Below are 19,365 nucleotides of genomic sequence, written 5' to 3'. Positions count from 1 at the left end.
TTATTATTTGTCTTACAATGATGTGAAAAGGGTGAAGTGGGTAATGTGGTGGAAAAAAAGTCTTTTTTTTCTTGCAAAAGTAAAAATGATCAGGAGGCAGAGTTCCAGGAGTCAAAATAAGAATTTATTGGACAAATCATCGAAGCCGAGATAACAGCAGCCCCATCTGAACTGCTTGTATTCAGAACAATTATTAGTCTTTTTTTTCTCATCAGTTGCCGACCAATGATTATATAGCTCAGTTTTTCATAAGTTTCTCCTGCTTTCCACATTGAAATATCACTCCCCTTCGTCTTTTTTACAATTTTGAAAAATATAAATATTTTAAAAAAAAAAAAAAAAATCCTTTATTTTAATCCTTTCCAGGAACCTGTGGTTCCCCAGAAGCATATTAATTTCACATACTAACCTGACAGCGGTTTAATAAAATGTTGCTTTCATCATCCCCATCACCCATCTGTTGGAAATCACCTTAAATCACAGTTACTGTCAAGTAGGCTCGTGTAGAATTTCATAATAACCCAAACTACTTCTAGACTTGTTTATTATACGTTAGACAAATAATATTCCATCATTAACAAGGTTTACAATTTTGAGCAATATAACTATTTTTTTTAAACCGGGTTATACACAAAATGAAGGACACTGAATATTATATTCCTGGTGAGTTCAAAATGATTTTACAACAATGAGCTGCATTTTTGACTGGCAAAAAAACAGTATTATTATTTTAAGGGGGGATAGGATTCCCCATGCATTCAATAACTAGCTAATTTTCATGGTAAGCTCATAATAATAAAATATAAAACATACTTTTTTAAGTTATGGGACACAACACTTTGAGTTTTGAGTCCAACTATTAGCTATGACTTACATAGACAAATCTGTATTACTCTATCATAACAAAGGATTTTTTCTTTTCTTTTTTTCATTTAGTTATTTTTAACCAAAGATATTCATTGTTGCGTGCACCTGCTCCGTGCCGACAGGGGTCAGTAGATCACTGAATGTGATCTGGCAGAGTGATAATACAGGTCTGGCTCTCCGGTTGCATGTTGTTGGACACGGAACTCCGGATGAGCGTAGAAACTGGCAGTGAGAGCCGGATTAACTTTACTTAGACGAGACGATACTTGTCCTCTTGCTGAACAGGATCGGTGCCCGTCATGATCATCCATAGCGGATAGGTGAAGGTAAGAATAATGTGCTGCATTCGCTGTTGTCACACCACTTAGATCACAGGACAAGAGCGTCTCATAAACAATTCTATGACAACGTCGATGATATTAGTTACTTTATTATTACTCTTGTGACTCAGTCCTGATAACTGTTATTCTGAGGTAGATTAGAAACCACACCGGCTGATGACAGTCTCGTGCCATAATGCCAGAACAGATGTGACAGCTCGCGCAAAAACACTTCCTCTAGTCGAGTGCACGTTAAAGGAATATTTGATCTAAAAATGAAAGCGTTGTCATATTCATTTTAACACTCATATTTTTTTTCAAAGCTGTATGACTTTCATACAAAAGCTGAACATCAAGGCAGAATGTCAGTCTCAGTCCATTCACTGTCATTGTATCATTTTTTACCTTTCTTTAAAAATTTCCCCCTTCCGATTAATAGCTCTTTTTGTCTTCCACAGAAGAAAAAACACTTATAACCTATGCTATTTTAAAAAATCTGTATTTAATGTTTATTTATGATGTTCTTTTTAATGTTATTTATTATATAATGTTTATTTCTCTGTATTTAGAAATGAAACAGGAGGGCGAAAGACACCTGATCTAGTTGTCTGCCCTGTAGCATGACCCAGGAGTCTTGTCATTGGCAGAATTTTTATAAACAGTCATTTATGCATTGCCTTATATGTCTTCTGCTTATACATATTTCAGTCAAAACACTTCTTGGGTTACTCCCGTATGGCACAGTCCTACAATTATATGGCTAAAATTATGCTGATAATCTAATGAATGGGTTTGGCTATTCCAGTGATTTTTGAGAGGACAAGTGTTACTGCTACAGCATACAATACTATTCTGGAGAATTATGTGCTTTGGAACCATTTTGAAGAGTCCATAAAGAAATGATTGTCTTGTGTGGAATAATTTAGTTTTAGGCTGAAATTGACTACACAAGTTGACAGGTTTCACATATAGTGTATGATCACGTAGTGTATGAAGGAATTAAGTCCAGTTTGAGGATTTCAGACATGTTTGATATTTTGAGCGGATTTTAGAACATAAATTGTAGTGCATGTCATGCATATATAGTTTCTATGCGAGTTTTATGATGTTTAGTGCATGATGCCCGGTTTTTCACTGTAACCATTTAAGTCGGCAAGTGTATAATGAGCCTTTACTATTCAGGTCTGTTTTTTACAGTAAAAAACACAATTACTGTAAAAAAAAAAAAAAAGGACAAATAATTTAATAAAGTAGGATTGCCATGGTCATGGACAACCTTTTTTTTTTTTTTTTTTAGATGTCAGTCATGGTATTAATGATTTCTTAACCATTATTAAGAATGGCCTAATGGTTAGAGAGTTTGACTCCTAACCCTAAGGCTGTGGGTTCGAGTCTCGTACCACCAATAAAACGACCTAAATCAACTCAAACAACCCACAAAACCCCCAACTGCACCACAGCAACCACAGCATAAATGGCTGCCCACCGCTCCGGCACGTGTGTTCACGGTGTGTGTGTGTTCTAGAGCTGAAACAACTAATCGATTTAATCGATTAAAATCGATTATTAAAATAGTTGTCAACTAATTTAGTAATCGATTCGTTGCTAAATAATTTTTATTTGCCGTAAGCGGCTCATTTCGTGCATATTTTAAATCTGCGGTGACCAAAGTGTGGCAGTAATGAGCCACCAGAGGTTTTACTCAGCCAGTACAGCAGGAGAAGTAGCGAATAGCCAATAGCTGGCCTCGTTTTATGTCACGTGCTTCCCGCACAGCGTCTCTCTGTCTGCAGCATTCAGCGTGATGGGTGAGGCAGGCGGCAGTGGAGTAAGCTCGAGTAAGAAAAAGAAAAAAAGCGGAAGATAAAACTAATCGGACGAAGTCATCCAAAGTGTGGGAGCAAAAAGAGAGCAAGCCTAACTGTTAAGCCCTGAATTTGGACATGTTGACCTTTTTGCACTGCAATGCAAAGTTTTTCTCAAATAATGAGTGAATAGTGTTCTGCCTCATTTCCCACAGGTAGTCGAATTCCTGTCAGTTCAGGCATAAGCTGTTTTGTTAACATTCTATCGCTTTATTACATTTTTGAATTTTGCACTGTTATAAGGACCACTACATATTTAAATCCGATGAAAATCACAGTGTGCAAAGACCTTTATTTGTGCAGATTCTGCAGTACAATGTTTGCAAATGTTTAGTCGTAAAAGCTGATAACATTGCTTTTTAACAATTAACATTTAAAGCTTTGTCGTTTACCAGTTCATAATTCAGTTATGCAGCCTAATTATGACTGACTGAGAGAGGTTAATGTTTAAATGTATTTGAAATGCATTTTTTTTCTCTAGCATTAAGGTTTTTTGTGTGTCCAATTTTTTTTCTGGACAACCTTCTGATGGATTTTACTTTAAATTTTACTTTAAAATGTGAGTTCCATTCAGGTTTCATGCCATTGGCACTTTATTGGAAGGATTGTTTACAATTTCACAGCATAAGCTATAAAGCTGTTTCCCAGGTATAAGCTGTGTGTTTACAGGAAAAAAATAATAAAATGCAATTTACTGTAATTTTAATCCTGTTTTATTCTTATTCTTCGTGATAATATGTTCTGAAAGATTCCTTAATAAGCTTTGTTCAGGATGTTAAACTACTTTAGGAGCCCTAAGGATTGCCATGGTGAAAACATTATTTGAAATCTCCTTGTGAAATTTGCTAGAGTATGTATGGGTCAGTGTTTTGATTGCAGAAGAGTTCGACAAAGGATAAATGACACATAATAAAAAAACACAACTCCAGGTATGTTTTTGATGAGGATATGACAATGCAAAATGGTTAAAATCTCTAAAAAGTCTATGTTGAATGATAAAGACCCTTTGTTATTAATATACTTGGGGAAAAATGGGCAAAACTAAAATATAAGTACATAAACCGATTCATCGATTAATCGTAAAAATTAAATCGACCGATTAATCGATATGTACACTCAAAGATAAATTCATCAAAACAGTGTGTTCACTGCTGTGTGTGTGCACTTTGGATGGGTTAAATGCAGAGCATAAATTCTGAGTATGGGTCACCATACTTGGCTGTATGTCACATCATTATTAAAAAAGTCATAGAAATTTTTACAGTGAATGTTATTGTTCACTATTTATGTAAGAAATTATCTAACCCTGTAATAGGTTCATACTTTGAATTACTTTTGGAACATCCTTATTTTCAGCATGAATTTAAATGTTTCTGTTTCAGACAAGCATAGACTGGTTAATCTCAGGTATGACCACTTCAGCTGTCTTTCATGGGGGTAGAAAAATACCCTCTAAACTAATTTTCTGAATTGTGCTGGACAATACTATTCTAGTTGTTTTCAATTGAAAGTTCTTTTTAATGTTGGATTAGGCTAAATCTTGTTTCTTAATGTTTGGAATTCTAAATGGATGAAGTTTTTGTCCTTTAGTGTTTGTTCTCCAGCTCTGAGTCTGTGCTGTTTGTCTGAGGGCACAAAGGAAGTGGATTGGGTTTCCTCATCAGTTTACACTCCCTTCCGAGAGGACATATCAACGTTTACACAGTGTGCATGTGTATATGAGCGTGTCTGTTTGCATGAGGCAAACTAAATACTCTAGTATGTGGGCTAGTAGGCAAAATATTTCAAATCATAAATGCCCAAATTCACATCAGTGTAGTTGTGTGCTTATGTAACTGATTTCTAGGGAGATTTGCACACTGTCTTTTCCAGAATCAAAGAGCATCTGTGCAATTTACTTTTAGTTATGAGTGAGCAAAAAAACATGACGTCTCATACACAAACACACACGCTCAAACCGCAGTAAATGCTACTGTTCAAACGTTTGGGGTCAGTAAGATTTATTTATTTTGTTAGTTATCTGAGTTTTATTTTTTTTTGGGTGGGGGGAGAAATTAATACTTTCATTCAGCAAGGATGAATTAAATTGATCAAAAGTGATGGCAAAATATTTTGGATTATTTCTTTTTCAAACAACTGTATCTATTCATGAAAGAGCCCTGAAAAATTTATCAAAAATGTAGCAAACCAAGCATTTTAAAATTTGATAAGAAATGTTTCTTGAGCACCAAATCAGCATATTCTGAAGGATCATGTGGCATTGAAGACTGGAGTAAATACTGCTGAAAATTCATCAATAAATTACATTATATATATATATAGAGAGAGAGAGAGAGAGAGAAAATAGCTTTTAAAATTGTAATTATATTTCAGTGATTTTGGTCAAATAAATATATTCTCACTGAGCATAAGAGACTTATGGGCCTCAAATGTTTGAATGGTAGTGTATAGTATGTAGGTTACTGTGTGACCTAATTTAGTTTTTCCTCAAGTCAGATTACTAACAGTGTTCGTTAGATCATCATGCCTCATCCATGATGCTGATACAGGCCTTTGTCATTGGAACTGTTATGTAAAACAGACCAAAAGGAGGCAGCTGAGAAGACTTCTCAACTGTTTGAAACACTAATGGTGATTGAGTGTTTCGGTGCTCACTGAAATGTAATTGAGGGCATTGCATTGATATTGACACATCATTAATATCAATGCTTAGTCTCTGAGAGGTTATAATCTAATGATAAGTGTTATCTTGAGTTGTAGAATTGTTATCCAGCTGTCACCTGATTATAATTTTGTTTAAACTGAGTGTAGATCAGCTAGCTGTGTAAAACAGTACCGATTTTTGCAACTTGACAAACTTGCAACTTTCACTTTCACAATGGTGACTGTGTTAGAAACTTTCATAAACAAGGAAACATGAACCTACTTGAAACTAATGTAAAGTGAATTTGCATATGACCACTATTATTGATTTTCCTCGTTGCACCACCGTTGTACTTTACACACTTTACACCAGGTTAATGAGTCTGCAGACAATCGGTTAAATATTAGTAGCTGTATACTTTAACCATCATGTGAGACCTGTCAGATCCTTTGAGGTTTGAGGACTAGTCAATAATTGCAAGTTACGTTAGTGCCGATGGCCTCGTTGGAAGCATGCCGACATACAGCGTCATTGTGCTGCGGTCGTCTCGAGTTAGAGTCCCGGTTTGTGGACCTTTCCTGATCCCTTTCGCACTCACTCTCTCCCACTTCGCTTCCTGTCAGCTCTACACTGTCCTATCATAATAAAGGCAAAAATACAAAAACAATAATTGCAAGTCGTTTTACTGCTCATGCACAAGCTAAAAAGTGTTGTTACTCTTTGCAGCTTTCTTTAAACCGTGCCCTAGATATAGCCCATGAAAGAGGGGTCACATCTAAAGTGCTGGTAAATAATGAATGGGCTGCTCTCTGATCCAGCAGTGCTGACTACATTAGCCTGAAGCCTTTCACATGTTTTTTTTTTTACTATTGTATTATTCCTGCTTTTAGTGTTCAGTCATAAACTATACTACAAGACCTAACTGCCAAGCAGTGCACTATTATAAGTATTAATTATGTAATAAATTCAGATGAGGAAATGAAACATGATGCTAACTGAAAAGAGTTGATAGTTACAGTAATTTTAATGTTAAATTCATGTCTCAACATTCTCAAGTTTTCTGTAATTGTCTTTCTGGCTTATTTATTTATTGTTCTCTAGGGGTGTGTGTGCATGTGGCCACAGGTGGCACAAGAAGACCATGGAGCCGGATGTCATCCATCTGTACTCTTCCTCTCCTCCTCCACTGGATGAGGCTGGAGAGGAAGAAGAGGAGGATGAGTTTGGTGAGTTCGGCGGTTTCGATGGTGGAGGGATGTCCTCCAGTTTCTGCTTCTCAGAGCTCAACACGCTCACAACATTCAACCAATCAAACGCACTGGAGGACTCCCCACCTGACCTGTACATCAAATCCGTGCAGAACGTCACTTTATCGGGGAGTGGATGGGATAACAAGGAAAAAATGGTAGGAGAATCAAACAGCGGTGTCGAGAAAACAGAGAAGGAATCGTCTGACATTCTCACAAATGGCATGATGTCCTCCAACCTACAAATGGAGCTCTCTGCCGAATATGGTCAGAAATCTCCCTCGATACTTTCTGATGCCCAAAACAGCAGCACAGGTGATGGATACAGCCTCAGTAATGGCTACAGTGGGTCTTGTGCAAATTCAGAGCAGGGAAGAGCTCTTTCCACCTGCTTACAAAGCACTGACACTGAGGAAAGCTCTGGACTAGACATCAGTGTAGCTGATGTGTTAGACAGAAACCAGTTAATTAACCAAATGGACAACCTGTCAGACTCGAACAATCACTTATTGCTTAAAGAATCTGAACCTGGTGAGACAGAAACCAATCTGGAGTTATGTGGTCACTCCCAGTCATTTACTTCCTGTAGAGATGCACAGGAGGCTGAAGGTGAGCAGGAACAAATGGAGAAACTTGTTGTATGTGGTGACGCAGGCTGTCTAGACAGGTCTGTGAACTGTGTTGACATAACTGAAACAGAGACGACCCCATCATTGGATATGGATGTAATCTCTGACATACAGAGCGGAGACACAAGGGAAATTCATGGATCATCTGTAAAAGCAGAGGTGGAAGTAGATGAGGAGGTTGAGACACCCATGGACTCCACAGCCGACGAGAATTTTGGAGATTTCAGAGATGCAACTCAGGGTTTCGCAGACTTCAGCCGAACTGAATCTATAACCCAGGAAGGATTTCCTGAATTTGTCACTGCAATGTCCAGGTGCTCCACAGATGATGAGTTTGGTGACACGGACACCCTGAAGGACTTCAAGGATGACAATGAACTGGCTGAGGAAGCAGTGGATGATGAAGTAGCTTTTTGTTCAGAGTTGCCTCCTAGTGACAGTTTTGCCGACTTTAGTTCAGCTCCGTTTGGAGGTGTGGTGGTGGGAGGGGAGGACAGCTGGGCTGCATTTGGACCACCTGAAGCCACTGAAGAGGGTCGGGATTCATGGGCCACATTTGGAGATGAACAGAGGACTTACCTGGGTAAAGAAGAACAAGATGTTGAGACTTCAGAAGCGCCCTCTAGCGACAACCTCCAGAGTAGCACTGTGAGTTGTTAGATGTTAATCACAGTGACATACTTTTGTTAAAATGAATTGCAGTCCATTAATGGATTTTAGTCTGGCTAAAATCAAACATTTAAAATGTATGTAAGAAGTTAAGATGAACTGCAACTTGTGTTTTGTGTCCCTCACAGGCTGATTTCAGCTGCAAAATACAGCATCTCTTCAGAACCGCCTTTCCTTCAGACATCCGTCCTGAAGTCAGCGGGGTCACTGAGGTCTTGCCCCTCCACAAATTCCTACAGGCTCAGGATCCTCAGGAGCAAAGGGATACAAGCAGCTCTTTTGCAAAGGAGTCAGAATCTCATTTTGGGTACAAGCTCCTCGGCTGAATTTTCTTTTCAAATGCAATACAATTAAATTGATTTTATATTTCACAATTGTGACTTTATTTGTTGTAATTGTGACTTCACATCTCACAATGTGACTTTCTTATTTTAACTTTATCTCACAATTATCTGTTTTATTTTTTAGCTGGATGCAGCTTCCATAAATAGACTAGTGTTTAAATATATCCTGTGAGTTTAGTTTGTCTATAGTTTCAGAGAAAGAACTCAGGGTCTTTTATTTCTGCAGGAATGCATTGGCCATGTGGCGCCACCTTCAGGACATCCTCGGCTCTCATGGCCTTAAGTACAAGTGGGCTGGTTCCCATAGCAACAGAACACTTCTGGATTGCCTAGGAATCAGGAATATTGTGAGTTCATACCTCACCGACTTGCAATATTGTTAATTTCAAGTGCTTCTTCTCTGATGTGAAGTATATTGCTAGTTAGTGTACACTAAAACCAGACAGTCACAGGATTTAGAGCTGATTCTAATTAGTGTTTTTTTTTTGTTTGTTTGTTTTTTTAACTATTACTATTATTGATTTGACTTTTTCACTGTCTTCTTATTCATCTGGTAGATGTTCACTGGAGATAAGAAGCAGCCAGTGATTGTGCCTATGTTTGCTGCTGGACTGGTAAATGAAATCCTAAACTCCAAAAATATACTCTGCCATTCAAAAGTTTGTGGGCAAGATGGTTTTGTTAAAGAACAATTTTAACAATAAGATATATATTTTATTATATATGTTTTGTTCTCACCAAACATCTGTCCCTTCTTCTTAGGGAATGCTGGAACCCACCAAAGAGTCTCAAAAATCTCCAGCCTCCCCTGCACTTTTCCCTTCTGCTCCTGTGGAGAGTGGAAATATTCTATGCACTCAGGTGAAAAGTGCAGACATGCACATAGATATATAGATACAGATATATTAGTCTTTAGATTTGTTGACATTCTCTCACTCCTAAGTTGATTGAAAAAGTACCTTGAATTCTTTCTAACTCCATGTGTTATCCTGCAGGTGGCATCCTCTTTGGCCATTAGTATTGACGGTATGTCTTTTCGCCGTGCCTCCTTCTCTAGAGTTCAAGAAAAAGCCACTTGCCACTCACGGCAGAAATCCTACTCCTGATGCTGCCTCGCTTATCCCTGTCTGAGCACTTCCTTCCTCTCTCATGACACACTTTTCTTCTCTCCATTTTTCAAACTTCCTGTCCCTTCACAATTCACACACCACTTAGGAAAGTTTCTCTCCTGGTACATTTTTTTTTATCAGTGTTGATTTAAAACAGCACCAACCTAGCATTAGCAAAACAATTTGAGAAGTAGCCATCAAAATCTTGTTTATAATCCAAAGAACGGGGACATTTTTTTCACAGTTGTTTGTCTTTCTTCTTGAAACACTATTTAGTCATCAAAGATAGAAATCCATTCGTCTTAGTTTCCCTTTTAAATGTTTATTTATGGCTCAATCTTGCCTCTCTCCCGTCTTGTTCACTGTTAAAGTCCAGATCCATGTCACTATGCTGTCCACACACAGAGAGGCTGAAATATACTACCTCAGACTATAAGTATGAGGCTTCAACTGTGATTTATTACCTTGCCATTATATGCAAGATTTGAGATAAAGAGAATTATACCCATTATCAAGTATGTTCTCAGTTGTGTTGTTAAAATACAACCAGATTGGTCCCTGTGAACCAGCTACTGTCTCAGGTTTGACTAAAAAAGAGATTGCAAATCTTTTTTGGAATAGCTGACCTTATTGCTGGTGCTTACTTGAAGTCATTGCACAGCTGGCCTTGGCTAAAATTAAAGGGGAAGCACCACCACATTTTCAAAGATTTACATACAGATGCTACAACAAATTGAGATGCTATTTTAAAATTGTGAAGGTTTAATTATGTAGTCATTTCTGTTATACATTCAATGTAAATGTAAAATTTTGTTTTCCTTCTTTTTATTTTACTGTCTCAGAAGCCACTGTGACCGGCAGTGAAATATTCGTTGATGCCCTTTTTTGACCAGCTTTGCATACTGTGATATACCGCTTTTGCTTGATTTTAAGCAAATGTTATGGGTTCAATACAAGTTCAGGCAATAGAAATTGCAACATAATGTTGATTACCACAGAAAATAATTTTGACTTCTATTAAATTTTTTCGCTTAAAAACGTTTACAGTTTATTATGGCTGTATTATTTTAAAGCATTGTGTATTATAATACTTTCTCCCAGTGCAGTTGCCTTGATATTTTGCTTTTTTATTGAGGAATGAGTCAATTATTTTTAGTGATAATCAGCATAATGCCACAAATTTTCTCAAGCTTGAATGAAGAAATCCAGAAAATTCCTTTAACCAAAATTATTGACCTTGATTTCTTTTTCTGGATAGTATTTTTTTTTCCCAGTTAGGTTGCACCAAATTGTTATTAAATATGTCAATAAATATATTATACTACAGTATGACTATAGTTTCTCTATTCTGTTCATAACTTGCTTTCATCTCCTGTCTTATTCTCTTTACTTTTTCCTGCCCTGTCGCTCCTAATACAAATTTCCTGGTGACGATCTGCTGTTATTCATGTACACTACTGTTCAGAAGTTTGGGGTTGGTAAGTTTTTTTTTTGTTTGTTTGTTTTTTATTATTTAAAGAAAATGCAGTAAACACAATTCAAAGTAACTGTTTCTATTTTAAAATATTTAAAAATGTAATTTATTTCTGTGGGTAAGCTGAATTTTCAGCAGTCATTACTCCAGTCTTCAGGGTCACATGATCCTTCAGAAATCTTTCTGATATGCTGATTTGGTGTTCAAGAATATTTTCTTAATATCAGTGCTGAAAACAGCTTCATATTTTTGTGGAAACCATGATGCATTTTTCAGGATTCTTTGATAAATAGAAATTTCAACTACATTTATTTAAAATAGAAATCCTTTGTAACTATTTAGAAGTCTTTCTTGTCTCTTTTAAACAATTTAATGCATCCTTGCCGAATAAAAGTATTAATAAAAAAAATCGTATTGACCCAAAACTTTTGAATGGTGGTGCGTATGTTAATATATTGTGGGTATGCTTAACTACTAACTACATACTGCCCTCCATGTCCTGCTGTCATTGCTGCTGCTCTCATGTGAAGCACTGGATGGTGGAATATCAAAGCTAAATTTGGACTTTTTTGGCCCTGTGGAAGAATGTAGTTCAGATAGTGAAACTGACACTCCACTACCAGGTTAGAACAGAAATGGTTTGTCTCAGAGAAGTGAGTGGTTTGCTGTGAAACCTTCTTTCCTTCCTGTTCCCTTGTGTCTGTGATTTCAAAATCAGTCTTTAGTGAAGCTTGTCATCTTTAGCATTTGTTCATAGTCTAGTGTTCTATCCTTGGCTTCCTCTCTCTGGACTTTCTTACAGTATCTGCCTCTGTGAGTATCTCTTCTTTTTCTTTCTTTAATCTAATACACTATTGAGTGATTTGCCTCGGTGTTTCTGGAAAATGATCTTAAAGGTGAAAATGATCTTTAAAATGTTTCTGCGATCCTGTTTACATAGTTCCACTGTCATCATGATGAACTGTAAGTTTTAAGCATGACAAGGAAATGAAAACAATGTGTCTGCATATTTGTCTCTTTTCATTTTTTTGTTTTATATTTCTGTTTATTTAGGTGTTGATCCAGAGATATATGAACTGACTACAGCTAAAATGGAGAACACCACTGGTCGCAACATTGCAGATGCATTTACAAAACTCATGGAGTCTATGGAGAAAACCAGAACAACAGCCAGGTTAGACATGTGCATGTATGAATACAAACACTTTTAACATGCCTTAACGTGATGAGCACAGCTACATGGCTACTTTACAGCTAGAGAGGTTTAGAAAGTTCAAAATAGGGTGTGAATCTGCTGCAATTACTGAGAAAATGCTCGTTTTTTCTGTGTGTTTGACAGGAAGCCAGAAAGAGATGAAAAGATAAGCGAAGAAGCAGCAAAGGTCATCTCTCTTCTCCCTGACCTGTCCTTCATGCAGGCCAGGGTCCTGATGTTCCCCTCCATCCTAACTCCAGCAGCCGATCACATATAACCGAACACGGCATCAGTCAATCATCATTCAGTGGTTTTATAAACAGTTCGAAAAACAGCTCAAATCACTGTTTGTTCCATTAAAAAAAAAATCACATTTAATGTAAAAAATTAATCTTTTAAAAGCTGCCTATTTCTTTACTTCCACAGTTGTTAACTTTGTTTAAACTGGATTGAATTGTCCTGGAATATGTGAAAATGTCCCTGGTGATTTTTCTTTAGCAGTAAAGACACTTCATCTTTTATATACACAGTATTTAGAATAGCATATTCACCTTTTGTGTATGATATATGACTTGTTTGTTATGGTTTTATTTTTGAGTGCTGTTTGTGAAAATGGGAGTTATTTTCTTAAATGGCACTTTTCACTCAATGAGGTGAAATGCAGAATTGCACATTTTACTACTTGAAACCAGAGACTGTAAATGAATACTGACCCCTGGTTGCTATTATATATATATATATATATATATATATATTAGTATGTGCTTTTATATATATATATATATATTATATATATATATATATATATATATATATTAGTATGTGCTTTTCTTTTTATTTCTATATTATTTTAAATGTCATTTAGTTCAGTGCTTAATTTAAATGAAATTAAATTACCTTATTCCATTCCACACCTCAACCTTATAACATAACTACCCTTTCACTTCTAATTACAATAATAATATAATTTACCACAACTGACAAGAACACAAGAAAAGACTATTTTATAATGCAGATTATTGATGATACAGATGATTTCAATAAGGGAGCTGCTTCTGTCTGCATGTCTGCTTTTTTACTTTTGTTTTAGTTGTTTGTCATATTAATGTCTTGTCACTATTATTATTAAGGTGGAGATTTCGCACAATCGGATATAATATAAAAATGACAGAAGCGCTATGACATCTTAAAGAAAAGATGGTTTGTACGGTTTCTGTGAGAAAAAAAAGTGTGTAAAGGAAGTAGTGTCTTTGTCTTCTGTTTTAAATTGTATTTTAAAGTTTAACAACAATAAAAAGGCACAGAAAATAGTATTCTCTTTGGATGGTTTTCTTTTCTCCTGTATGTTCTCATTAGTGCTACTATATCAGGTTAATATTTAGATATATGACTTATCTTTTCTTTTCCCCTCTCTCCCATATTTGTTATGCGTATCTATGTTTCATGCAAATGAACATGTTTCTACTCCAGAGTAAGTTTTCTCCCCCAGAGGGAAACGACCTAGATTGTTGCGCAGCTACACTAATCTCAGCTGTCTGAATAAGATACTCCACTGGAGAAAAGACGCACAGGTGATCAGAATAATATTTAATGCTGATTAAACGTGGCCCCTAAGTCACGTACTTGCAGTTAAACTCAGCAGTTTATAACTTGCAGTTAAGCTCTGATCTGGAGAAGAATGAGTTAAACGGCTCATCTGCGCGCACTGAGCTGAGCGCAGCTCCTTACCGGCAGAGTCTTGATCCCCGGCCCGGTAATCATGTCCGGTAATGGAACCGAGGAAGGCACGGAGATGCAGCAAAAAGTGAGTTAGTGTTTTTTTTCTTAATTTGGATGTTTACATTTTACTCTGCATGCATGAGTGGATACGATGTGTCAACGTGCAAACAATGTAATGTACGTTAAAATCTGATGTCGGTTTCTATGAGACTCGATTCCTATAGGAAGCAGTCATAAACTGTGATTTTCGACAGGCGTTCGTGCATGTTTGTTATGTTAAGATAGATGTGGAGAGCAGAAGACGGATTGGTCTACTGCTGCAGTGTCTCCTCATCACGCAGAAGCGGAACAAGAGATGACCGTGCGAATCGTTCTTATGAGTCGGATCTTTTCATTGAATCGGTTGTACTAGTTTAAAAAGCCGGTGAAATGAAAGTAAAAATGATAGCTTATCAATGCAGATAAGAAACACAGTTATAGTATTACTACAGTTATAGTAGGCTATAGCATGCCAAAAACTACTTCAACCAAGAGGTGTTTAAATCAACTTTAATATTGCTTTATTTTAAGTGTAAATTCTATTTCGCTTCTAATTCTAAATGACTATGTTTTATGCTCTGAATCATGGCTGCAACAAATTGAAATGGGACACATGAAACTAAAAAAAAAACACCTTTAGCATAATTAGAAATTAATAAACTGCTTTTTTGGGCCTATTTTTAATGACTTTATTGGGACTTATATGCCACGCGATGGCGTAATTGCGGCAGGACGCAAAATAATTCCTCAATCGGGTTTTGAACCAGTCATTTAAAACGAACAGTTCAAAAGAACCGATTCGTGAAAATAAATCCGACTCCCCATCACTAAGAAGCAGTGAACAATTTAAAAAAAAAACGCTTAAACTACGAAAACAATCTGTTTTAATTGTAAGTTATCACCAAGCGATTTCTTTCTTTAAGGTGTCTGTTGCATGTGTCTAGAAATGCAGCAACGAGACATCGTTGTTTTGCCCACCTGTATTTCGACATGCGGCTCTTTGCTGTACCACTTTTGCTATGATCGCTATGGCTATTTGAGCGACTTCTCAACTGCCCAATCACAGACTGCTTCTGTATGGCTTCTAAGAATCGGATTGGTTAGAGAGGAGAGGCAGACCGCTCAGGGGGCGGGTCTTGTCGATAAACTAATAGAAGAGACAAATAACGCTCGCAGCGACTGTCATCCTGTGACCGGCTACGCGTCGCTGCATCTGTCATGAAATAACGCTGCGACAGAAAAGACCGTGTATCACAACCGGACAGCTGGACTGTTCATTTAATCGACGTGATTTTTCTTCAAGGATTGTAAAGCCGCCTTGGTATAAATCTATTTTTCATTCTAAAGTTTGGGTAGATACGTTAGGTTTTAAAACTTATAACATCTTCTTATAAAACTTACTTCATAAACTGTTATAATTTACCTTCTAAACTGTAATAATTCATAAAAAAACGTGAAGCTCTGTAATTTATCTTTAAAATTGAATTTATTCGTTAAATTATAATTAAAGAACTGATGGTTGCATGCAAATAGGTAAACAGTTGGAAAGTATGTCTGAAGGACCCAAACAGCTCGTGAAGCTCCTGTCAGGTGCAGTGACAAAGGGAGGCGCTGCCTCCAAAACAATCAAGAAATTGAAAACCAAACCAGCTCAGCTGTTGCTAACGAAACTATCAGCTGATTTCCACGTTGTCTCTTTTCTTTTCACATCACCTTAAATATTCTGAGTGCGGTTTAAACTGTACATGGATAAATTGATGACATTTAGCCAAAATACGGCTGGCGCGGCTGGATGTCCAAGATGAGCTTCAGTGATCAAAGTATCAATATTACTTTAAAATGCAGTTTTTTTTTTCACTTCGAAAAAAAACAAAATAATAAAAAGATGATGCCAAAATACTTGAAAAGACTGTCTCCAAAATATTTTTGACTTAAAGGCACAATATGTAAGATTTTCGTAATAAAATATCCAAAAACCACTTGCACATTGTTATATATTTCATGCAGTTGTGCACTTACGTTATCCCAAAAGTTCCCAAGGATCCATAATTCCAAGAAAACCATCAAAAACTTAAAAAAAACGCTATCGGTTTCCGCTTGTAGAAACCTGGCAACACGTGGACAAAAATGCTGTTGCAGTAAAACTAAATCAAATGGCGATACATCCGATTGAAGCGCACGAAACAGTGTGGAAAAGCAAAAATGCTGTTGCAGTAAACACTAAATCCATTACAGCAGTCACAATCGTACAATTTCCGTCGTATTAAAAACATTTCATAAAATAAAATCTGTTTATTTCACAAATCGCACCCTGCTAAAACCCTGAAAAGTAAATTGTCAATTCTCACTGCAGCATTAAATTTAGATCTCCACAATGTTGTGTGTGATTTTAATGCAATTCTGGGTTGCAAATAAAATGCTAAATGAACACACTTTTTCTGCGTTTTTACAGTGTTGCGTGTTATAACCAATCACACACGAGTCTGTTGAGTTTATGAACTCAACGGCCAATCAGAGGCGTTTAGATGAGTCCTCGCTGAAGCTGTATGATGTAAGTATAATTAGCCAGAGGCGTTTAGATGAGTCCTCGCTGAAGCACCAGAGTTTTGTTTAGTGCACCCTCTCGCTGAGTGTATTCTCTCATCATAAACAACAAAGTGCAGATGTATGTATGATGTAAGTATAATTAGCTTTACTGATTATAAGGAGAGTTTTTTTGAGAGTACTTAAACCTGAAGTCACTAGTCTGAAAATTTTATTTATTACATCCATGAATATGAATCTGAAAACAATATCTCCCATCATAACACTCTAATTCAAAGTTAAAAAAAAATATTAATTAATTCCATCCCTGAACATGATTCGGACGTCTCTGGATGGTGAAAACGACATCTCCCATCATTCCACTCTCCTTCATAGCGTCATCCAGCTTCGTCTTTGTTATTGTTTTGAAAATGCGACCTCTAAGCCATATTAGGCCTTTAAAGGCAACAAAAAATATTAAAATTATTTAAAATAGGGATGCACGATATTGGATTTCTGCCGATATCGGATATGCCGATAATTTTCAACTCATTTTGGCCAATAGCCGATACCAATAAATAATTATTTTTAATTTTGGTTAGTTTTTAACAGGAACTTATTTGTTAGAATTAAATAAACAATAATAAAGTTATTTTATGATGACAGTACATTTAAGTTTTGAAAATAACTATAAATAAACTATATATTAATCTCTGCATTTTTTTCAGAAAGATGCAGGGGTAACCTTAACATTTTCATTTCATGATTTAGCATTTGTATATGGTCTAAAGCAAAAGAGTTGTAAAAATTCTGAAAATCTTTTAGAGCTCATAAATTGTTTATAACATATTACACTACACATTAATGAATAAATCAGAAGGTATATATAAAATTATGTAAGTGTCATGTTTGTGATTATTTTTTTTTTTTTGGTAAGCTATATATTCTGACCTTTAAATCAAAACATACTCATGATTTTATGGCCTCAATCACCTGTCTTAGTATTATTTGTGTATTTTGCTTTCATTTAATTAGAAGTAGGCCAACAGCATTTGCTAAGAAACAAATATAAGGATCATAAATGATCACATATTTCATGTTAACGAAGTAAGTCATGTAGTGTGTGACGATTTTATAGACAACACAATAAATACATTTTCTTTAACAATTTTCAGGGAATTTGTTTGAAGCAAATGTAAGTGTCTCCTATTTAATTTTTGTTTCTGCACATTTTTAAAGCTGATTTGGATGCATGTATTTTTTGAAATATTGTGGTTGTGGTTGAAATATTTATTTTGAGTTGATTTCAATTTCTTAATATGTAGCACTTGAAAAGCAGTACTATGAAGACTGACTTGGAAGCCGGGAGTTGCAGCGCTGCAATCCACTGTCGTGATGTGTGTCATTCATATGGGAAACTGAAAGTCCTCAACAATCTCAATCTGACAGTGCCTCAGGGCCAAATGTGAGTTCACAATTTTGTCTTTTTAAATGTTTTCAGGCTACACGAATCTTGAATGCTTACTTTAAGCAAAAAAACATGCCCAAATGCTGACCTGACGTTCATGTGACATGACATCCCTTAGGAGTTCTCCACTAGTAGCACAACAAACCTCTAAAATACTCCATACTGAAGGGCTAGAGAATCTTAACACCTGGCCTTTGATCTGTGAATGGGAAGTCATGCAACTGCAGAAGCAGCTTGAATTTCCTTTTATTTAATATATATATATATATATATATATATATATATATATATATATATAAGTGGCTATATATATATATTCTAAATATATATATATATATATAAAATATATTAAGTGTTTTAAAATATTTAAGTGGCTTTGTTTCCTTTTTTCTAAAATAATGTCAACAGAAGTCCACAGAAAAAATGACTCGTTCACAACTATCACATATAACTCGACCAAAGAATGATTTGGTGAGCACAGTTTGTAAAAGACCCATATGGTCGCGGCCGAGGTCTTGGTGCCAATCAGAACATTCATAGACCAGAAAAACCAGCATGTGGAGGTGCTGACTTGGCAGGGGATCCAAGACATCATCATAAGAGCCAAAGCTTCAGGTGCCCTAGGCCCAAGTGGTATACAATATAAGGTATACAAGAAAAGCCTGAAATTTCTGTGAAGGTTATGGAAAATTTTTGAGGAAGATCTGGGCCAAAAGGTCAATTCAAGCAAGCTGGAAGCTGGCAGAGGGATGTTTTGTCCCAAAAGAAGAGGGTTCCTCCACAGTTTAAGAACCCCATTTACAGTAGTGCGTTTTCATTTTAAAACGCATAACTTTTGCTACAGTTACACCTATTGTTTACACTACTCCTGCGTATTTGACCTCGAAAACAGAGAATTTTGAAAACGCTGCAGACCCTGTTTTAGTTTGAAAACTCCGGGGTTGCGTTTTAGTGTAAACGGACCAAAACGGAGACCTTTGAAAACTATGACATGGCTGCCCACATTCGCTCTGCATATCCTTGACGACCGTGTAAACAATAACAATAACATCATGCGCATTGCTGTAACCATAGATGTATACGTAGATTCCCCATTCGATCGCTCCAAGCACATAGACGCGTCCACGATCTAAATAATAGGGAATCTAAATATTCATATCTATGGCTGCACCTGCATGAATGGCCGCGTGACATGCAATTTAGGTTGTGTTGTGTAAACGGAGATCATTTCTTAAAACGCAGCGGAAACGCCG

The 19,365-nt window shown here is 36.3% G+C and overlaps 2 protein-coding genes across 3 annotated transcripts in view; both read left to right on the top strand.

Moving 5' to 3' along the window:
• The first annotated feature begins 999 nt into the window (after positions 1-999).
• Positions 1,000-12,689, top strand: aftphb (aftiphilin b). Of its 2 annotated transcripts, XM_042774024.1 has the most exons (10): positions 1,000-1,193; positions 6,798-8,220; positions 8,370-8,548; positions 8,812-8,932; positions 9,143-9,199; positions 9,348-9,446; positions 9,581-9,611; positions 11,699-11,791; positions 12,222-12,342; positions 12,508-12,689. In XM_042774024.1, exons 2-10 carry the CDS (start codon positions 6,838-6,840, stop codon positions 12,638-12,640), a joined length of 2,217 nt encoding a protein of 738 aa, XP_042629958.1. In that variant the 5' UTR covers positions 1,000-1,193; positions 6,798-6,837; the 3' UTR covers positions 12,641-12,689. The 2 variants fall into 2 exon arrangements, with proteins under 2 accessions (XP_042629958.1, XP_042629959.1); XM_042774025.1 differs by lacking the exon at positions 11,699-11,791.
• Positions 12,690-13,953: 1,264 nt separating this feature from the next.
• LOC109061282 (ABC transporter G family member 20-like) overlaps positions 13,954-19,365 on the top strand; it is a 30,069-nt gene continuing 24,657 nt past the window's right edge. Inside the window, exons 1-2 of the mRNA XM_042774023.1 lie at positions 13,954-14,167; positions 17,970-18,109. Of these exons, the coding sequence (XP_042629957.1) occupies positions 14,123-14,167; positions 17,970-18,109 (185 nt within the window). The 5' untranslated portion in view covers positions 13,954-14,122. The remainder of the gene's footprint in view (positions 14,168-17,969; positions 18,110-19,365) is intronic.

This window comes from Cyprinus carpio, chromosome A17 (genome assembly GCF_018340385.1).
Source record: "Cyprinus carpio isolate SPL01 chromosome A17, ASM1834038v1, whole genome shotgun sequence".
NCBI classification, from domain to species: Eukaryota; Metazoa; Chordata; class Actinopteri; order Cypriniformes; family Cyprinidae; genus Cyprinus; species Cyprinus carpio.
Note: the sequence above shows the minus strand (reverse complement) of the source record. Positions and strands in the feature narration are given on the sequence as shown.

Excerpts from the sequence above, each read along its gene's own strand:
- aftphb (XM_042774024.1), top strand. The coding sequence starts at position 6,838 with ATGGAGCCGGATGTCATCCATCTGTACTCTTCCTCTCCTCCTCCACTG. Across the intron at positions 9,200-9,347 it reads CTATGTTTGCTGCTGGACTG|GGAATGCTGGAACCCACCAA; the intron begins GTAAATGAAATC and ends CCTTCTTCTTAG. Across the intron at positions 11,792-12,221 it reads AACTGACACTCCACTACCAG|GTGTTGATCCAGAGATATAT; the intron begins GTTAGAACAGAA and ends CTGTTTATTTAG.